Source organism: Microtus pennsylvanicus, chromosome 5, assembly GCF_037038515.1.
Source record: "Microtus pennsylvanicus isolate mMicPen1 chromosome 5, mMicPen1.hap1, whole genome shotgun sequence".
NCBI lineage: Eukaryota > Metazoa > Chordata > Mammalia > Rodentia > Cricetidae > Microtus > Microtus pennsylvanicus.
In genome coordinates, this window is record NC_134583.1 from 62850058 (window position 1) to 62869807 (window position 19750).

At 43.1% G+C, this 19750-nt stretch overlaps 1 protein-coding gene across 1 annotated transcript in view; it reads right to left on the reverse strand.

Annotated features, from left to right (window-relative positions):
- Window positions 1-5770: 5770 nt before the first annotated feature.
- Window positions 5771-19750, reverse strand: part of Usp31 (ubiquitin specific peptidase 31) — a 65713-nt gene continuing 51733 nt past the window's right edge. Inside the window, exons 14-16 of the mRNA XM_075972088.1 lie at window positions 16686-16844; window positions 15215-15367; window positions 5771-13369 (exon numbers count right to left, since the gene is read on the reverse strand). Of these exons, the coding sequence (XP_075828203.1) occupies window positions 11796-13369; window positions 15215-15367; window positions 16686-16844 (1886 nt within the window). The 3' untranslated portion in view covers window positions 5771-11795. The remainder of the gene's footprint in view (window positions 13370-15214; window positions 15368-16685; window positions 16845-19750) is intronic.

Consider the following 19750-nt stretch of genomic DNA (forward strand, 5'->3'; position numbering starts at 1 on the left):
ATCATCGTAGAAACTCAAAGCAGGAACCTGGAGGCAAAAGCTGATGCAGAGACCATGTAGGGGCGTTGCTTACTGGCTTGCTCATCCTGCTTTCTTATAAAACCCAGAACCATCAGCCCAGGAATGGCACCACCCACAATGGGCTTGACCCTAGGGAATCAATTATTAAGAAAATGCTCTGCAGACTTTTACCTACAGGTCATTATGGTAGAAGTATTTTCTTTCTTTTTTTTAAAGATTTATTTATTATATAGAAAGTGATCTGCCCATATGTCTACCTGCAGGTCAGAAGAGGGCACCAGATCTCATTACAGATGGTTGTGAGCCATCATATGGTTGCTGGGAATTGAACTCAGAACCTCTAGAAGAGTAACCAGTGCTCTTAACCACTGAGCCATCTCTCCAGCCTCAGAAGTATTTCCTCAATCAAGATTTTCTCTTCCAAAATGAAACCTGTGTTAAGTTGACATAAAATTTAGCCAGAACATGTCAGTAATCAGGAGAAGTACCAACTAAACTTTTTCCTTCTTTTTATTTTATTTTATTGGTGCTGGGGGTAGAACCTAGGGCCCTGAGCATGCTAGTCACACACTCTTCCACTGAGCTACATCCCTAATCTCCAGACTGAAGTATTTACTTCCCAAAATAACAATTTTATCTCTAATTTGTTTCTCTTTCTTTCTTCTTCTTTTTTTAACTATAGAGAAACATTTTCAATTAGAAAATAGAAGACTATTGCTGCTGTTTGATCCTCGTCATGCCTAACGCAGATACCCCTCAGTCAAAAGCTTAACAGTCTTTTAATGAAAAAACATACATGGATCAATAAACACAAATGATTTCTTCCTTAAAAATATAAAGATATTTCTAATCAAATAAGAACTGAGAGAATGCACCATTAACACAAACTTAAAACACTAGCAGGAATTCTTCAGGCAAAGGGAAAGGTTGGAAGAGCAATGAAAGTAAGTATCCTGGTGAATCTAAGTGAACAGTGACTATGTAATGTTAACATTGTTAGATGCACACGGAATTAGATGCATGAGAACAGCAAAAGGTCAGGAAGGGCAAGAGGATGAAAGTGCTCTGAAGCCCTGAGCACTAAGGTGACGTTTCTCAGGCTCTCATAAATCCAGACGGTAATGCTAAAGGCCAGCACACACCTGTCACCTGCGGTGATATTTCATTTGTATTTTAATAAATATAGCTTGTCTGAAGATCAGAGAGTAAAACAACCACACTGATCAGCCTTACAAACCATGCAGTGGTGACACACTCCTTTAATCCCAGTAGCCACAGCTGTTTGCCATAGAAACCAGGCAGTAGTGGTGCACACCTTTAATCCCAGCACTAGAGAGGAATATAAGACAGGAAGAGACAGCTCTCACACAGTCTCATTCTGAGGATTCCTGGAGGCAGGATCACCATTTTGGACTGAGGTAGAGATAAGAGCCAGAGGCTGGCTGTTTTACTTTTCTGACCTTCAGGTTGAACCCTAATTTCTGTTTCTGGGTTTTTATTAATCGTGCTCCAGTCACCTCAGCACTCGGGGTTGCAGTGGCGAGTGGGAAGTCAGCATCAAGTACATGGTGAGAGCCTACCTTTAAGAAAGAAATGGCAGCTGAAGTCAAACGAGGAGATAGGTTTTGAGTATGAGTCCAGTTTGGGGCAGAGTAAGAACAAGGTCAAGTGAACCATCTGCAGCACAAACCAGAGGACATGAACTCATATCCATAATATCCAAGTGAAATCCCATGCGGGGTGGGGCATATCTGGAACCCCAGCATTGAAAAGCCAGAGACAGAAAGATCCCTAGAGCTTGGTGCCAGCTAACCTAGCCAAACCTGTGAGACAGTCTCAAAAAATCAAAGTGGAGAGCAACTGAGAAGGAAACCCGATGTCAATCAACCTCTGGTCCCCCTCATACAGGACACACATCCATCCACATGCACATGTACACTGACACACGCACACACCTTATACATGCACAAAGGCTTGGTGTTTGAAAAGAGTAAGGAAAGAGAGACAGATAGAAAGCAGGTGGTATAGAAGGAAGGTAGAAGGCGATCAAGTCACATAAAAACTAAAGTTAAAAAAGTGGGTGATACAAAGATCAAAGAAACAGAAAGATAATAGATAAAACCAAATACTTATATAACACCCCATCAACTAAATACCTCCTCATGTAGACACCACAATCTGCATTCCACAGGGGAAGACTCCCAGGCACAGAGAAGTTGAGTAACTTGTCCTGACTGTCCAACCCTTAAGTCACAGTCACAGGGACTAAGCCCAGCAGTCAGCCTTCCCTGTACAGAACCTCCCTACCCTCCTGCACCTCCACCACTCTAGGTCACCCAGATTCCTGCAGCAAACTCCTAACTTACTTCTCAGGTACCACATTGTTGTCATGGTGATTGTGCAAAGGCACAAACTGGGTCTCATCTCTTCTCCCAAATTAAACTGTTCGTGATTGTTATTTACTTTGGTACAAATGTAAGTCATATGAGGTTCCTTTAGATGGTCACTCCTCCCTTCTTTCACCGCTTCTTGTCCTACATGCCAGGAAGGGCCTCCTGGAGCTTCAAGAAAGTGGTTTCCCTTAGGTGGAATGAGAGCTATCCTGCAAGGCCTCCAGGGTTAGCCCCTCCTCTGTCACTATGGTCACGATGGCAACTACTCACTGAATCTTTTCTCTATGTCTGGTACAGCAGGGCAGGCTTAAAAAGCACCATTCCCCTTTAACTCCACCTCTAGACAAGAAAGTTGACTCAGACAAATCAGTTAGCTCAGTAATTCAGGGAAACACCACCATGTGCCCTCAAGAGGAAAAAGAGAGCAAATGGAAAAGGCTACCTCTCTGCATCTCCTTCAAACAGGCATAGCACTAGCTGATTGAATGCATGCAGAACATAAGGTAGGGAGGAGGTAGACTGGAGCACGGCCTGCAAGCTTGGAGAGGGTGGTCCAGGAGAGCTCTGAAGCAAGCTCATATTAGAGAGATGATGGAAGGGTAAGGAAATGGACCTTCTGCGTGCCTCAAAGCTAGTAGGCAGAATGCCTTGAGGAAGAGCAAGGAGGGAGTGCTGAAATGTCACATTCACTACTTTGACCCTGTGACTATATCCTAGTGTTGGGCTACAGAAACAGTGCTACAAGAAGGGGCTTGGGGGCCGGGCGGTGTTGGGGCACGCCTTTAATCCCAGCACTCGGGAGGCAGAGACAGGCGGATCTCTGTGAGTTCGAGGCCAGCCTGGTCTACAAGAGCTAGTTCCAGGACAGGCTCCAAAGCCACAGAGAAACCCTGTCTCGAAAAACCAAAAAATAAATAAATAAAAAAGAAGGGACTTGGTCTCTGCCTTGGAATGATATAAGTGTCATTCTTCTTCATGGGACCTTGTATGAATCAGAGGCTGGCAAAGCCCATCTGCATTTGGTATAATGTCTTGAGGTCTACTCTAGGAGACAGACCGAGTCCTTGGAACTGGAAACTGGATCTGAGTCTCCATGGGTTTTTCATAAACAAAGGGGAGACCTAGGAAATACCACCTGCCTGGTCTTGATGTGGGATTCCCCTCTGTATGCTGTGAATACCATTGGTTAATAAAGAAACTGTCTTGGGCCTGCGCAGGGAACAGAGGTAGGCAGGGAAAACTAAACTGAATGTTGGGAGAAGGAAGGATGAGTTAGAGAAGCCATGTAGCTCTGCTGGAGCCAGACAGAATGTTAGCTGGTAAGCCACAGCCATGTGGCAATACACAGATGAATAAAAATGGGTTAAATTAGTATGTAAGAGTTAACCAATAAGAAGCTAGAGCTAATGGGCCAAGCAGTGATTTAATCATACAGTTTCTGTGTGATTTTTTGGGGGATGGGGTGACAGGGAAATGAACAAGCGGCCAAGCAGCCTGCTGCTACATGGTCTTAATTACATATTGAAGTCTTGTACTACCAGCGACTCAGTTGCTCTTACAGAGGGCGAGTTCAATTTCCAGCACCCACATGGTGGCTCACAACCATCTGTCACTCCAGTTCCAGGAGGAATCTTCCTATCTGGGTGGGCACCAGGCATGCACAAACATACGTGTAGGAAAACATTCATACACACAAAACAGTAAATTCAAATAAAAAAAAGAAAAGTGGAGCTGTTTAAACCAGAAGAGCAAGCCAAATTAATGATATAGCTCTGATAACCATACAGGGTGATACCCACTGGACTACACATGCAGAATCTGTCAGGGAGGAGGTCCCTGTTCTCCCTGTGTAGTGAATGTTGACAAGGACAGGAAAAATGTGATGGTGAGCCAAGATCTCAAGAGACTGCCAAAGGCTTTGCATAAGGTAGACCCTATCCACCAGATCAATTCCTGGACAATCCACATGGAGATGCCTAAAAAGGAGGAAGAGCCAAACCCAACATCTGCTGCAGTCTGGAGCCCACCTGGGGAAGGGGCACTGGCTTGGGGTGACATGTTTTCAACCACTTTCTGCTGGCTTAGACCTCAAGTCTCTCATGGGGGCTTTAATACAAAGGAGACATGGAACAGGTCAAGGGGCTTTGCCACACTTTTGCTTTCTTCATGAAGATTTCAGAGCTAAAATGTGTTTGCAGACACTGAGCATTCAAGTATTTGAAAATAATCCTCCAAATTCACTGGCAACAAAGTGGCCTTTAGATATTTCTGTAAATATTGAAGTTATATATTTTATGGTATGTGAACATGTGCATGCATAATCAAACCTCTTTAGTAAACAGAGTGCTGTGCTAAGCTAAAGGAAAACCTTACCACTCCAACTTAGAGGAGGAAGTGCTGTTTTGGATGATCCAGAGTGGTCTACCCAACTCTGCCACGATGGTGCTGTGCTCCCATGGTACTCACTTCTCTGGGAGAAATGGCTAGCTGGAATATTTACACAATGAGCAAGGCCAGCTCAGAGATGCTATTCTCAGCTTAGCTCAGGCATTTCCACCCTCAGATAAGACATTAAAAACTGGTAAGCTGGACTTTTAAAATACACTGGAGAACACTGAGCTCTGTTGCCCCCAAGTGGTCATAAGTGATACAACATCACACTAGAGAATTGTCTTTGTAGGCAAGATAGCTAGAAAATAAAACAAAAACCTCAGAAGAAGATGGTTAAAAGCCAGGTTCTGGGAGGCTGGAGAGATGGCTCAGTGATTAAGAGCATTGGCTACTCTTCCAGAAGACGTGGATTCAGTTCCCAGCAGCCAGACAATAGATCAGTCATTAGAAACTCTAAACTCCAGGGGATCCAAGAGTCATTTCTAGCCTCCCCCTGGGGACTAGGCTCAGGCACAAATGGTGCACTTAGACAAATACAAGCAAAGCACTCATTCGCATAAAATAAAAAATAAAGCAGATACTATGTGTATAAGAGGTGAGAAAAGGCTAAGGAAAGAGTACTTTTTAATGTTACAATTTCCTCTTATCACCAAAGAGGAGCAATGAAGAAAATCTGTTGGAAGTGAGGCAGGATGTGAGCTCTTTCTATGTAGCTCAGGACATCTAGTCTCTCATTATATCACTCATATAATTGTTGACTGCGAACAAGTATGGATGTGATCTTTTTACACGGCAATTGCATGGGGAGTCGGCCAGTCTGTGTGGTAGTGTCCTGTAACTTGATGTTTTTATCTGAAACGCTGCAACTTTAAAGCATTTTGTTATACAAAATCAATGTAGTACAAATACTAGTCAACATTTAAAAAAAAATTGGTTCGGCAAAGGGGAGAAAAAAGGAGTATGTCTTGAAGAAGGCATGTGGTAAATTTATTATGTTTTGTTACATTTCCAGTTTTCTCTTAATTCCAATTGTATACTATATAACCAACTGCTGTCTCGGAAATAAAATGTTTTAAACATAAAAATATAAATTCTGCTTCTTAAAAGTGCATACACCTTGAATAATAAAATATACAAATAAATAACAGAAGGCAGTGACATACCTCATGCACTTGGCCTAAAATAATTTAAAATGTAGGATACACTTTCTTCCAGCCTGCAGGAAAGACACTCTGCCATCCTTTTACTGAAGAATTTATACAGAGCTCACTATGGCTCATGAATGACACCAAAGCGTTTTGTGTACAGTGATATGACATGCAGCTTTTAAGACAACTAGAGAAATAAATGCCGCTGTAAATACACAAGAGAATCAAGAAACCATTTTGGTAATGAGGCCCAAATTCAATTTTAACCAGTGGTGAGAGGCACAGTTGGTGAGCAGACCTACACAGAACATAAATGCCTACAGTAAAGACCGACAGAACCGCAAGTGCAGAAACACAGTCCCCCAGTCTGGAATAGCACCTAGGAAAGTTCATGCTGCGTGTTCACAGCAGCAGAGAGCTCGACTCTGGGAGGCCGTGTGCCAAAGCTGTTCCAGCTCTGATTTTTCCTGATACCCTTACTCCTTAAAATTTGAGCCACGTCAGATAAACTGTTTTTCTCCTTTTTGTAGGCAGCCTGATGTTCAATGGGATGAGGCCACACAGCACAGTAGATTATTTTGAAGATGGTATAGTGCACCTGGCTCACCACAGATTAAAACCAAACTTCTTGTGCCTCTGTAGTTAACATATACTGCCAAATTCCTGGATAGGTATTGATTTAATTACATGAAAAAATAGCAATGAGAGCGTCAAAATAATTTCAATAGAATGTTTCACATTTGCTTTTAAATTTAAAAGGACTCCTAGAGCTACATTCTGAGTAGGAAAGACCTAGAGTGGAGTGCAATCAGAGCAGGGGGCCCGTGCAGCCTGTGGTTTGCAACTGTGCTGTCAAAAGCAGAGCAGGGTCTGCATGGCCGGACAGCTAGCTTTCCACCGTCTTCTGCCACATTTTCTAACATGGAGTAACTTCCCTTCCTGCATGGGTCTCAGTCCGACAGCAGAATCTGAACAGAGGCTCTGGGAATGAATTTGGACCCCTTGGGGCACTCTGCTTGCCACCAGGAAGAACAATCCCCAGACTGGCAAGTAACATACCACCCATAAAATGCTTCACAAGTCCAAATCAGACCTTGAAGTCAGAAAGCTCTTGTCCCCTGAATTCGAGCAGGGGATTGACAGCTTCTTTTAATTTTCTTGTCCAACGCAACTTGAATTCCTCCTGAGTACTTTGTATGGCAGTGATGATTCTCGCCATAAACTGTTGGCAAAGAGATGGTGTACCACATTCTTCTCGATTCTGACTGGAATAAGGAGAGAAAGTCACCCAGCATCAAAAGCCTGAGAGAGGCCCACGCCTTCCAAGTCCCTTGATGATCCTAGTGACCTAGGGTGAATCATCCAGAAGAGGCCTCGGGACAGTATATGTATGAGATTCAAAGACATCTTTCACCTATGCTATGAGCCTCTGCCCCATCCCTGCCCCATGGAAAACAATGGTTTTAAATGAATGTGAGTCGGATCTAGACCTGAATCCATTGTTTAACACTACCATACATTCCACATCCTTAATCTTACTGAGACCAGTGAGTGGGAAGTCCCAGAGTCTTCCTAAACACCTCCGAGTCTCTACAAAAGCATTTAAAAATTGTTAGCACTATATGAAGCCACATCTCTCCTTGTGATGAACGACACCAGAAGATATAAAAAATTAAAATCTATAGAAAATGGCAGGTTATTTCTTAGAACAAAATACTTTAGGAAAGTCTTCAGGCTAAATACAATATATACACCAGTGTATGTTCAACATATCCAGTCCACTCCTGCTTGCAAAATACTATTTTACACACAATCTCACCAATGATAATTAAAAAAAAAAAGACTGTCAGAGAAAGAGACGCCAAGCAACCTAAAATTCACATTCAGGCTCACCTGCACTGATGATGAAGCCACGCTTTAAAAATCACAAATTCAAAAATAGAGCTCCAGGATCTGAGTTGTCTTTTTTTCTTTTTTAAAACTCAATGTTTAGTGTAGTTTCTCCGTATGCTTTTCAACCGGTTGCTTGCATAGGTAGTATGAGCATGCTTTCTGGGTTAGAAGGAGGGCATGCAAAACTGCTGTCTCTACTTCAGGGTAAAAATGATCGGTCATGCTCAAAAGGCAGCTAGGAAGAACACTTTGGGGTCTGATCACAAGGCAGCACGGGACCCCAAGCACTGACTGAAACAAAAGCATGATGTCCCAACTGAAGGTGCAGTCAGCTGAATAGCAATGAGCTCTTTATAAAACTCAAGCAAGAGCAGCCTGCATACTAGCAGCTAAGTTGTCTTTATGGTAGGCACTGGTTTGCCGGCAAATTTTTCCCTTCTCAACTCCAAAATCTAAGTATCAATGCACCTCCAAACCGTGTTTTATTGAAACTGTGCTTATGATTTTCATCCTAGCTCAAAAGTCCAAACCAGAACACTAATTACCTTTGTATTCAATGACAATGTACACAGGAAACTGTAACTTCAGCTATTAGTAATCTATCAAAACTTAAAGAGGGTTTATCTGAAATGAGCTTTGTTTACAACTCTTTAATCCATATCCCTTAAGCTGCCACTACTGCTCCCTTAACACACCACTCCTACTTATTAGTTAGACGGGTGACAGTGCATCCCATCCCTCAACAATCTCCATAGCCATCTCATAGAAACACAGAGGGTTGATTCTAATGTAAAGTGACCAGATACTAGATTTTAACCACTATACAGCACAGACAGCTCAGTCTGATCCAGTGGCCAGAAGACCACAATGTCTCCAGAGATAAACAAGGACACTTTTGATTTCCAAAATCTCAAGGAACCTCATGTCTTACCCAACCATAATCTGTTTGGGTGTTTCTGATGAAGACCACCACTTCACGGCAGGCCCTGTTTGCTTTGGTGTCTCCCAGGACTCCTCAACTACAGCAGACTGCTGAAGCTTTCTGTTTGACTTTGCAAAGCAGGCCCAAATGAATTAAATGTGGCACAGCACAGATATACCACATTGCTCTATTGATTGGACATGGCACTACTCACTCTCAGGCATCAGAAGAAATAAATGAGGTTGGCGAGGGTTGTAAGGGACATGAGTAAGCATCATCATGAAGGCAAGGAGGAAGGCTGGCTTAAGTGATGGTGTAGGCTCATGCGCAGGGTGTTCTACAGGAAAAGAGCAAGGATAAAGGGGGGGCTTATTTAACATCCCCCCCAAAATTACCAATGCATTATTCTGTTGGTTGGTGCTGTGTGCCTATGGGGAATGACTGCCCTAACCAGGCTCAGTATGTTCACTATATCCAAATCACTGGGGAAAGACTGCAGTAACCTAACCCTGCCAGAGAACTGAATGAACCAAGCAGCAATGCTCTCATAAGCTCTTTCACTTCAGACAACACTGTGAGAGCAGCCTTTTCTGGGTCTTAAACACACCCCAGCAGTAAGGAATTATATTGCATTGTTTCCCAACCTCACAAGCATGGCAGCTTCATAGCCTAGACAATGATGATTTTTTTCTATTAAATTAAATATGAAATAAGGACTAAATTCCATATACATACATCTTTTCAATTTTATTACATTATAGAAACTGTCTTTCTTGATCCCATGGAAAAGTAGAGACTTGAGGATTTTTCTGTTTTGTTTAAGAAAGTATGATACATGTGGGAGGGAGAATCCATTCCTACTGCATTCAAGAACAAACTATGTAGTACTGAGAAAATTAAACTAGCTTCTAGTCATCTTAATTATGGCAAAACAGCTTGTTATTAAAATCCTTTGTCTTATCACACTCTAATTCTAAGACCATTTCAGAGGCTCAAATCACATAAATGCTCAATTCCTGATACTGATGGCCTCACATTTGATGCTTTTTTAGAAAAATAAAAGAAAACACACTGCTGGGGCTGACCGTGTGCCACTGAACAATGATGACATGAAAAGGCAGCTGTCACCTCAGTCACACAAAGGGCAGAGAGCCTGAAGGCTTTGGGAAGCCACAAGGGGCGGGGGAAGAGGGACAGAAGCAGCCAGTACAGGACTGAGTGCAGTGGGCACTGCACACACACACACACACACTGGATTGTGTGGAGCACTGTGGTAACGTGCACAAAGCTGAACACCTAAGCCTCAAATACCACAAGGGCTGAAAATCCCAGTCACCCTGAACCTGCAAGCTACCAGCTAATGTCCATATTAGCAGCAAAATAAACTTAACTAGTGGAAAGTACTTCCCAGGAGGTATTCTTAACATAAAGAACAAAAGGACAGTGCAGAAATCACACCGCATGCACATATGCACCGCGGCCACGTCACAGAAATACTGAAGAGGGAGTTCGTGTGGACCTGGGAACCAGGAGCGTTAGTATGTAATAACAAATAAACTCAACATGCTATATTTAATGACAAAGTGACAAATGCTACTCTGAGAATCAAGACCACAATTCTCTTGATATTAAAAAATAGAAGAAAAAAAAAGAGGACACCAAAAAAACTGGACTGGAAAGTATTTCCAAGTAATTTCCACAAGGCTTGGAAAACTTTGTTTTACCTGTGAGAATCCAGAGAGGTTTGAGGTCCCCTTTTCATCTATAGTAACGCGACTGGCAACTACATGTCAGAGGGAACATATGCCAGACTCTGCTTGAGTTCTGGGTCTGAGGTTAACTCTTCAGGACAGAGCAGACATAAAAGAGCTATAGAGAAGCAGTCACAAGGAAGACTGACAGGTACGACCCAAAGTGCATGTGCAATGCTTTGTCTCACAACACATCACCACACCACCAGTGGCTCTTGGTAGGAGGCAACTTCTTTCTTTTCCAAGCAGCAAGACAAGGCAGTAAGCATGCACACAAGGGGAGCAGGAGATCCTCAAACTTCTAACAGAAAAAAGCAACATCAGGGGAGGAAAATGATAAACTCAGGCTTCCAGCTTGGAATAAAACTTTCTCTGGGAATCTTCCAAAAACATTAACTGTTCAGCTACAGTTCAAAATTCCAATGGCTTTAGCCAGCAAATTTAGAATGAAAAAAATATTAGTGACTAGCTTTCTGACTATCCAAAAATTGCCAAATCTTAGAACATATCCAAGGAGTCAAGACAGGCTAGGGTATGCATATAAATGCAGATATGAAGGTAGCAATAGATTTTCTGTCTACCTCTGAAACCTTTACCCATGGCAGGAGGAGAAAGGATAGTCACCCTCCCCCCATGTCATCTTTCTCTTGAACCCATTTATTAGTAATGCACATCCATCCTAGACTAGCTGAGTATATATACCTGAGAAACATTAGTGTTAAGATATTGCCCTTACAAAGACTGGCAGATGGGGCCAAAGTGCAGAAAGCAAGTTTTCCCTCAGTTTATGTTGTTGTTAGTGTCACAGTTTTTGTTTTGTTTTCTAAGCTCCTGATGGCACTCAACAATCTACATGAAGATAAATTCTGCTCAGATGAAAACCCAAGTCAAACAATTCATCTGTTTACACACTGATAGCTTAATTGGTTCACAGGTTTCCAAACCCTAGTGTCCAACCAAAGTCATTAGAGTTCCCAGAAAGAAACAGGTACAATTGCTAAAGGGACTATCCAGATTATTTTCTACGGTTATTCCAGTTAGCTTGGTATCAATGCTTTGCCTATGGCTGTTATTTGGTTCAATGGCAGAATAAGGCGACGCTTTTAACAATTTGAATTCCACACACACACACTCCTATTCTCTCAGTCAGGCACATAACCACCACCCCCCCAAAAAAAACCCAAAAAAACAAAATAAAAGCATAGAGGGCTTTGGTGGGAAGGGAGTTCTAAATAAATAACCATCTGTACAGATAAGACACCCGGATTGCAGAAGATCACTGGGGTTTCTGAGAAGGCCGTGCAGAGGTTTGCATGCTAGAAGACAGCTTTTTGGAGCCTTTCTCGGTGGCCAGCCTGCTACTGGGAGACAAAGGAACTCCGGAATCTAGCTGGGAAGACTTGGATCTTCGAGCAGATAGCAAGGAATGTTTAGCAGAAGCAGGGTCCTTTGAGACAAGCTGTTCTTTTCCAACTGCATTTGTGTTTGGCTGCTGGGAGCCTGGGGACTGATGGCCTTTCTCTGCCTTGTCATCTGTGGTGTTCTTACTGACGGACTTGACAGAGCTCCCACCAGCCTTTTTGGACAGCAAGGTTGTCTTGCCAAGATCAGTAGACCGCCGGGTTTCTTTCTGTCTCAAGGCTGACTTAAAGAAGGACAGTCCTTTGTCCTCAGACTTGCTGTCCCTCTTCAACCCAGAGCGCACACTTGTGCTAGGTGAGCGCAGGCTGGCCATGGAAGAGCTCCGAACGTGTTTGCCGTCAACTCTGTTGTCTCCTGATCTGGCCTGATTCACCCGAGGGGAGCTGGGTTTGGAGGTGGAGGTGGAGGTGACACTGGCTCTGTCAGAACCTAAACTTTGTCTGGAACCCTCTCTACTCAAGCTCTGGTCAGAAGTCCTACTCTTCCCAGAAGGTAAGGAGCCCCTGGTGGCAGGGCCTGGGGCTTTTTTGGCAGATATGGAGGAAGAAGAGTAAGTGAAGGCAGAAGCAGACTTTTGCTTCTGTGGTGAAGGAGATGACATGGATTCCTGGGACCTGGGGGACGATTCTTTTTTGGGTTGGGTAGAGGCAGGGGATGAATGCCTTCCACTGGCCCTGGAAGAATCTGCTTTGCTCCGACAGCGGGCAGGTTTCAAGGAAACCTTTACAGGAACAGGGGAAGAAGGGGATGGACTTGAAAGAGAAGACTCCTGGCTGGCCAAGGCTGGCCTCCCCTTCCGCATGCTCTTCTCTGGCTCAGCAGTGCCTTTGGAACTAGGGGGTCTCTTGGTTGTGCTCTCTGGCTTCTTTGTGAGGGAGTCTGGGTGGCTTGGAGGTTTCACCTCTTTGACTGGAGAGCTGTCAACAGAATCACTCTGATCCACATACGCAATCTGGTTATTATTATCAAAAGGATCAGAAATGGGGGGCAAGCAATCCCCTTGTGCTAGATTTTTGTTTGGTGTGTCTACAACATTGGAGTTCAATTTTCGAGAGTCTGACTCATCTTTGAACACACCTTCCATGACAGCCAATGGGGCCCGGCCCACAGCCTTGTGCTCTCGTCTATTGTGACTGTCACTTGGTTCCTGGTGACTACCAGAAAGGTTCCGTAGACTACCGAAGCAAGATATGGACACTTTGTCATCACCTGCCTCCCCAATCCTTTCAAGGGTGGAGGCAGACCCATGGATCGGGGAGTCCCCTGAGAAGCGGGAAGGAGAACTGGAGCGCATCTGTAGCTTGGCAGACAGGGACCAAGAAGGCCGCATGCAATTTTCATTGACGGCCAAGGGGCTGGTGACAGAAGATCTGGATGACAGGCTTTGACGCTGCACACTTCTCACAAATGGTCGAGTAGAGAAGCCTCCTGCATAACAGAGAAAATTCTGTCAGACTAAATCATCAAAAATTCTTAGTAACACTTAAGTGTTCCAAAAACACTTAAGACACTGAAGACAGAGCAAGGGCAAACCTGGGGGAATGACAGGACCATGACCTTCAATGCTGGCCTGTCTGCTAGAGTCAAGAATAACTGTGTGCTTTCAACCCTTCAAAGACCAGTTTCCTTATCTGCAAAATAGGGTCATGCTAACTCTCAAGTCGGCAAAATGCTCTCCATCTACTTCATCCTACATCAGGGTCAGTACGCTTTCTGGAAAGACCCCATCAGTCTATTAGGCTGTTCAGGCAACTGCTCAGCTCTGTGACCTTACCATAAAAGCAGCCACAGGTGGCACACAATCAAGCATGGATGATTATGTTCCAAAAACTATGGAAAAAGCAGCCATCTACACGAGGCCTCTGGCTATAATTTGATGACTGTTGGTCTAATTAAAGAATTAAATAAAATCTAAGAAGTCTGTGTCCAGCAAGGATCCGGACACTCCCAGATCTTCACTAAACATGAGCTTCTAACCCAGCTCCTTCATCTTCCTGAAGGACGCCTGGAAATCACAGAATGAATTCCTTGACCAAAATGATACACGAACCCATAACTCCATTGCATGCCCTGTGGAAGTAAGTCTGTAACAGGTAACAATAAAAGGGCACCAGTGGTAAGAACTAGAGCCTTGGACATGTTACATACTACCTTCGATGACTGGTAGACTAATATTTCCAACAGCTTAAACCTTTCCAAGACGAAGCTGAATTCTGCATGCCTCTGTTACTGCAGCTGTGGCCTTCGTGACTACTAAGAGTCAGGTTCTGTTCTATGTGACCCCTGAGCATGACTAAATGATGATGATGCTTAAGAAGATATTGATTTCACCAACCAGACTGCTTAAAAATAGATGGAGGTAAGCTACTTCTGGGTTTATTGTTAAAACAACAGCAAATTCCAAATTTACAGGACTGTGGTGAAAATAATGTCCACCTAAATAGGTATAGGTTCACTAGTCAGCTTTTCCTAAAATATTAGGAAAGAGAAAGGGCTTGGCAACAATAGTCCAATATATTCCAGCTCACACGGAAAAGAAGTAAAATGCCAAAGCGGGTAGAGCCAGAGCCAGGCCGCGGCTCTCCTAGTTTGATTTCTTTCCAACTACCTCCCATTTTGGCTTCATTTCATTTTCTCAGAATTACCCATCGCCCCTAGAAGCAGATTAAAGCAACTGAAATACTGGCAGCAAGTGAGTCTCTTTGGAAGATGAGTCACTGTCTTCATTATGGATGCTGAGCTCACTCTCTCCCACTTCCAGCTCTTAGTACTTTGGCTGCCCAGTCCATCCCATACCACCTGGGGTTGCTGATAGTACCAAGGGCTATCCTGTCAATACTCAAGCATAAGTGAAAGGTACCAAGAAAAAAAAAACCAAATACACAAAATGCATTTCAATATTTAATCAGATTTCCTCCAGTATTGATATTGTGACTATGTTTAGAGTAGAGGTCAAGCTGACCCAATGGTGTCCTCATTAGCTAAGAACACAGCTCTACATGAGGCAGTCCCAGGCAAGGTAGAACATCTCTGAGACCTAATAGCCATCCTGCAAATTTTAACAAAAAGTGTTTATCTGTACACTGGAATACAGAAGTGGAAAACAATGAAGGAGAAATCCCTGAATCATAGAGAAGCCACAACTCAGTTATGTACCCCTACTCTTTTGAGTTCTACAGTCTGCTTGTAAAAAGACTGTTCCTAAGCCTGCAGAAACTGTGCTTTGTTTATGAGTTGCCATTTTGGAAATCTGCCACCAAGATCCACACTCACCATCGTCTTCACTCCTTTCCCCAGTCATCTCCACAGACTCAGAGAGGGAAGCCAAGGAGGTGCGTCTGGAGGAGGCTGCAGAGGTCACGCTGGCTTGCTTGCTCCCTGGGAGCCGGCTCACCCAGTGCTCACACAGAGAAGAACTTGTAGAACCTGTAGAAAAGGAGATGGGTCCTAAGGTCAGCCAGGGTCCTGCACTGCACACATCCTGTCAAGCTGCTGCCAGTCAAGCCAGAGATTTGTGTCCTGGTTCCAAAGTTAAGAAAAACTCCCAGAACTAAGCATCCCTAGCAAAAATGAAGAAACTCCAGGCAATTCCTACATAGGAGGGTTGCAGAAACAAACTGCAAATATAGAATAAATGTTTTCAAAAGCAACACCTAATCCTGGCAAGGGAATAGTGAAACAGAAACACACAGCACAAGCTCTGAGCACTAGCAGTGCTACTGAACCACCCAGAGGAAGAGCAGTAATACACTGTTTTTCTTAGCTTCAACGTCTTTTGGACATTTTAAAGTCATTTTATAATACTAATGATACATGCACATGCATGCACCAGCACACACCCACACAGTAGGGGGTATGAATCTGCTATATGTTCATCAGTACTATCAATTCCAGGGGTTACCTTTAAATAGATGTTAGGGTAATAGTGTGCTTATTGACTACATGAAGCAGTACTGTCTTAAACAAACCTAAAGTGACTGTCGTTTCTTAGCACATCTCAGATTCTGGAATGGCCCAAGAGTCAAGTGAGCAGCGTACCCAGTGAGAAGGCCTTGCCTCCTTGCTTTGAGCATAAAGGGACACTGATCACCATTCCCTGCCTCTCCTCCTATTGATGTATTACCACATTTCAAGCTATTTTCTTAAAGCCACAGCCTGCAGCAAGAAGCATGCACCTTCCTCTCATCTGATTATCTATGGCTGCATTCATATTGTGTGTGGGACTCATTTCAACATTTATTAACATAATAGGCTGCATCTCATCAGCAAAACCAAGCCCTCAATCAGTTAACAGCAGTCAATCCTTCCCCCTAACATAACAGATTAATTTTATGGGAGAAAAAGAACTCTTTTTTTCTAATGGTCTTTACAGTTTATAGAATACTTTCACATACCTTAAGCAATGGTAAGCAACCAGTAACCCCACTGGGCAGGTGTTAGCAGATGGGACATGTTCCAAGATAACCTAAACCTCCAGGCACTTAACCAAACAAGTAAGTTATAAGTAGTTTGTCTAGGCTCTGTCCCACCTCTATGTGAACTCTGCTGGTCCATGATAGTTCAGCATCCACCCCAACTTCCTTGGTTGAAATCATATTAGTTCCCAGATTAAGTGGAAATGTGAAAATTAATCTCATCAAGCTTTCAATAATGAAGCCTTCTGAGACATCCTTTGGCCCAAGAATTACAAATTCCTGCTCTGGGAGAAAAAAAAAAAACCAACAACAATGAAAAACCAGGTTACCTGCCACCGAGCTATTAGCTGACCATGATGGGATGGCTGTCCGCCTCTGGTAGAAAAGTATGTAAGCTGTCTGTGTGCACACCTCATCTTCTGACAGCTGCTGCACATCGCTGTCATCGAAGCAATACCAGAGACCGTCCACGGAGTTCTTACAGTACGCTGCCACAGAGAGCCCACCGTCAGCACCAGCAAGGCCACACACTACACACTCTACCCACATACTTTACATTTACATATGTCCTTTATATTTCAGTTACATAATTAATTCAATAGCATTTTGAACTGCCCAAAGTAACAGAAAGAGATTAACAAAAACATAAATCCAAATTTCATATCACACCTAGGCAGAATGTTCCAAGAAATTCCTAAGTATTCCAATTTCATAACTATTTCATCTCAGAAAACTCATTATACTTCTAAGTAGGTCTCAACCAGGGACAATTTTCCTGCTAGAGCCATTTAGCAATGACTAGAACACTTTGACTGTCACAACTGAGTGAGTTAGGAGGTTGGGGTCAACAAGTATCTAGTGGATAGAGGCTGGGCATGTCCACAATGCACAGGAAGCATTCTGCAACACAGAATGTTCACTCAGTCTCACAGGGTGAAGAACTTTGGGTTTTGTTGTTGTATCACTTTAGTGCTTACTAATGACATAAAGTAATATGAACAGCCACCAACTAATATTTAAGACTTATCATAATCTAAACATCTCATTTAATTCTGAGATTTATCATTACTACAAATTTACACAGTCTCAGAAAGACTACTTACAGAGCTGGGGACATAGCTCAGCTGGAAAAGTGCTTACCAGGCAAGAATAAGAGCCTGAGTTCAAGTCCCACCACCCAGTCAAGTCATATCAAGTCTTAAGCTCCAGAAACCCTGTCTTTAAAACCAAACAAACAGCAAACAGCAACAAAAAACAAACAAACAAATACAAAGTAGGTGCACCTACTGGTACCCCTGGCCTCCACACACACTCCACAAATACAACCATATTATCCTACACACAAAGACCGCCTACCACATAGTTGTGCAGTTGGTAGAGGAAGAATATATGGCATTTGGGTTTAAATAATCCTTTGGCTTGTGCTTAAAGTCCTACTGTACCCTACCCTTTTCCTTCAGGGGAAGCCTAAATGGTCTATAGATATTCCTTGGCAAACCTGAGAACACAGAACTCAAGAATACATACATGGAGCCTTCCCCCCCAGTTTCAACTCTAAGCCTGAGATAGAAATAAAGAACATTTAAGTACCATCAAGAAAAAAAAAATAGGAACCAGCAAGAGCCAATAAAAACTACACTGGGAGTGTAGTTCAGTATTAGAATATGTGCTTAGTGTACCCAAGAACCTGGGTTCAATCACAAGCACCAAACCTATGCCAAAACCTTGAGGTCATGAAGTCAAAGTCATACTATTAAGCTGAATCAAGGGATCTTATAAAGCTTGGTTCAAAAAAGCAAATTATTATCACATTTCTCAAAATACTAAACACGGATGAATGCTAGAATATTCAGTAAATGCTGACACCGACTTAGGATGGCCTTCAAGGTCAAGGCATATACAATCCTGGTAGGCACCACAAGTGATTAAGCCAGTTCACTTTTGCAAGTATGGAACCACAGAGATGAAAGGGACCCAGGTGAGGAATTGTTCCTAACGAGACAGGTCCTAAAAGAGAAACAAAGCCTCAAAGTGTGGGAGGGAGATCAGTTCCAAACCAGAGAGTGAAATAGAGACACTCAAAACAAATGGAGTCATAGCAACAGCACTGGCTGGGCCAATGGTGTCAGGCCAGACTAAGGCACACATGGCCCATCTGGAGAGGAGGCTGCTATTCTGGAGAGGCGAGTGGGAGCTGAACTGCACAGGGGCCACACCCACCAAGAGAAAGAATAACCTTGCTCTAGTGCAGTCTGTTTGCTCTCAGGATAGTTTGTTTTTGGCTGTGGCATGGAAAGGCCACATAGTGACTTACTAAGAAGCAAAGTATTTATTTATAAATCTATTTGCTTTTCTCCCTAGCACTGCCTTCCAAAGTGCTACTCGAGCTGTGGCACGGCATGGCATTTGTCCACAAACGGAGGCACCAAAACAAAGATAGGCATTCAAAAACATCAAGCAATATGATACTGCTGTTAACATTTGCATTTTTACAAAACTGACTTATAAAGGGTTGGAGATGCTAAAATAGAAAATATCAAGGCCTTTATCACAGATAGTTTGAGAGGCGCTGTTCTAGAATTGTTGCACAAGTTAGCTATATACACAACATGCAATTACAGCAAGAATCGTCAAAGACATTCTAGTGAAAACTTAGAATATCGCCAGCTTAAAAAAAAATCTGCTAGGCCCATATGATGGAAAGATAGAACCAACTCACTCATACATGTATCCTCTGACATCTGCTGCACTACCATAGCCCAACACAAATAAGCAAATAAATGTAATTTAATAAAAATATGTAAAGCCGAGGGTTGTTTCTCTAAACTGTAACTGTCAACATTTAGAGATAAGAAAAGCAATGGTTTGCCTTAAGAACAGGAAAGGAAGAGAGATGACTTCTCATGACACATGGTGGGAACCCTACTGCTAGGAAGTCAGAGTCAGGCAGATACCTGGGGATCAATGGACAGCCCAGGTCAGTAAGGGACTGTCTCAAAACAAGATAGACAAAGACTGAGGAACAGTACCCAAGGCTGTCCTCTGGTCGTCAAACGCAAACCCAAATACACACATAGAACAGAAAAGAGGAAATAATATAGTGGCTCTCAACCTGTGGATCAGAATCCCTCCGCATGTCAAATGACTTTTTCACAGGGGTCACCTAAGACCATCAGAAAGCACAGATATTTACATTACAATTCACAACAGTAGCAAAATTACAGTTATGAAGTAGCAACAAAAATAATGAGGAACTGTGTTAAAGGGTTGCAGCATCCTGAAGGTTGAGAAGCACTGATTATAAAGTATGTGAGCACCTCCTAGGTAAAGGGCAATGAGCAGACAAACCCACTTCTGCTCATCGCTGTGCTTCATGGGCCCAGATAAAGAGATC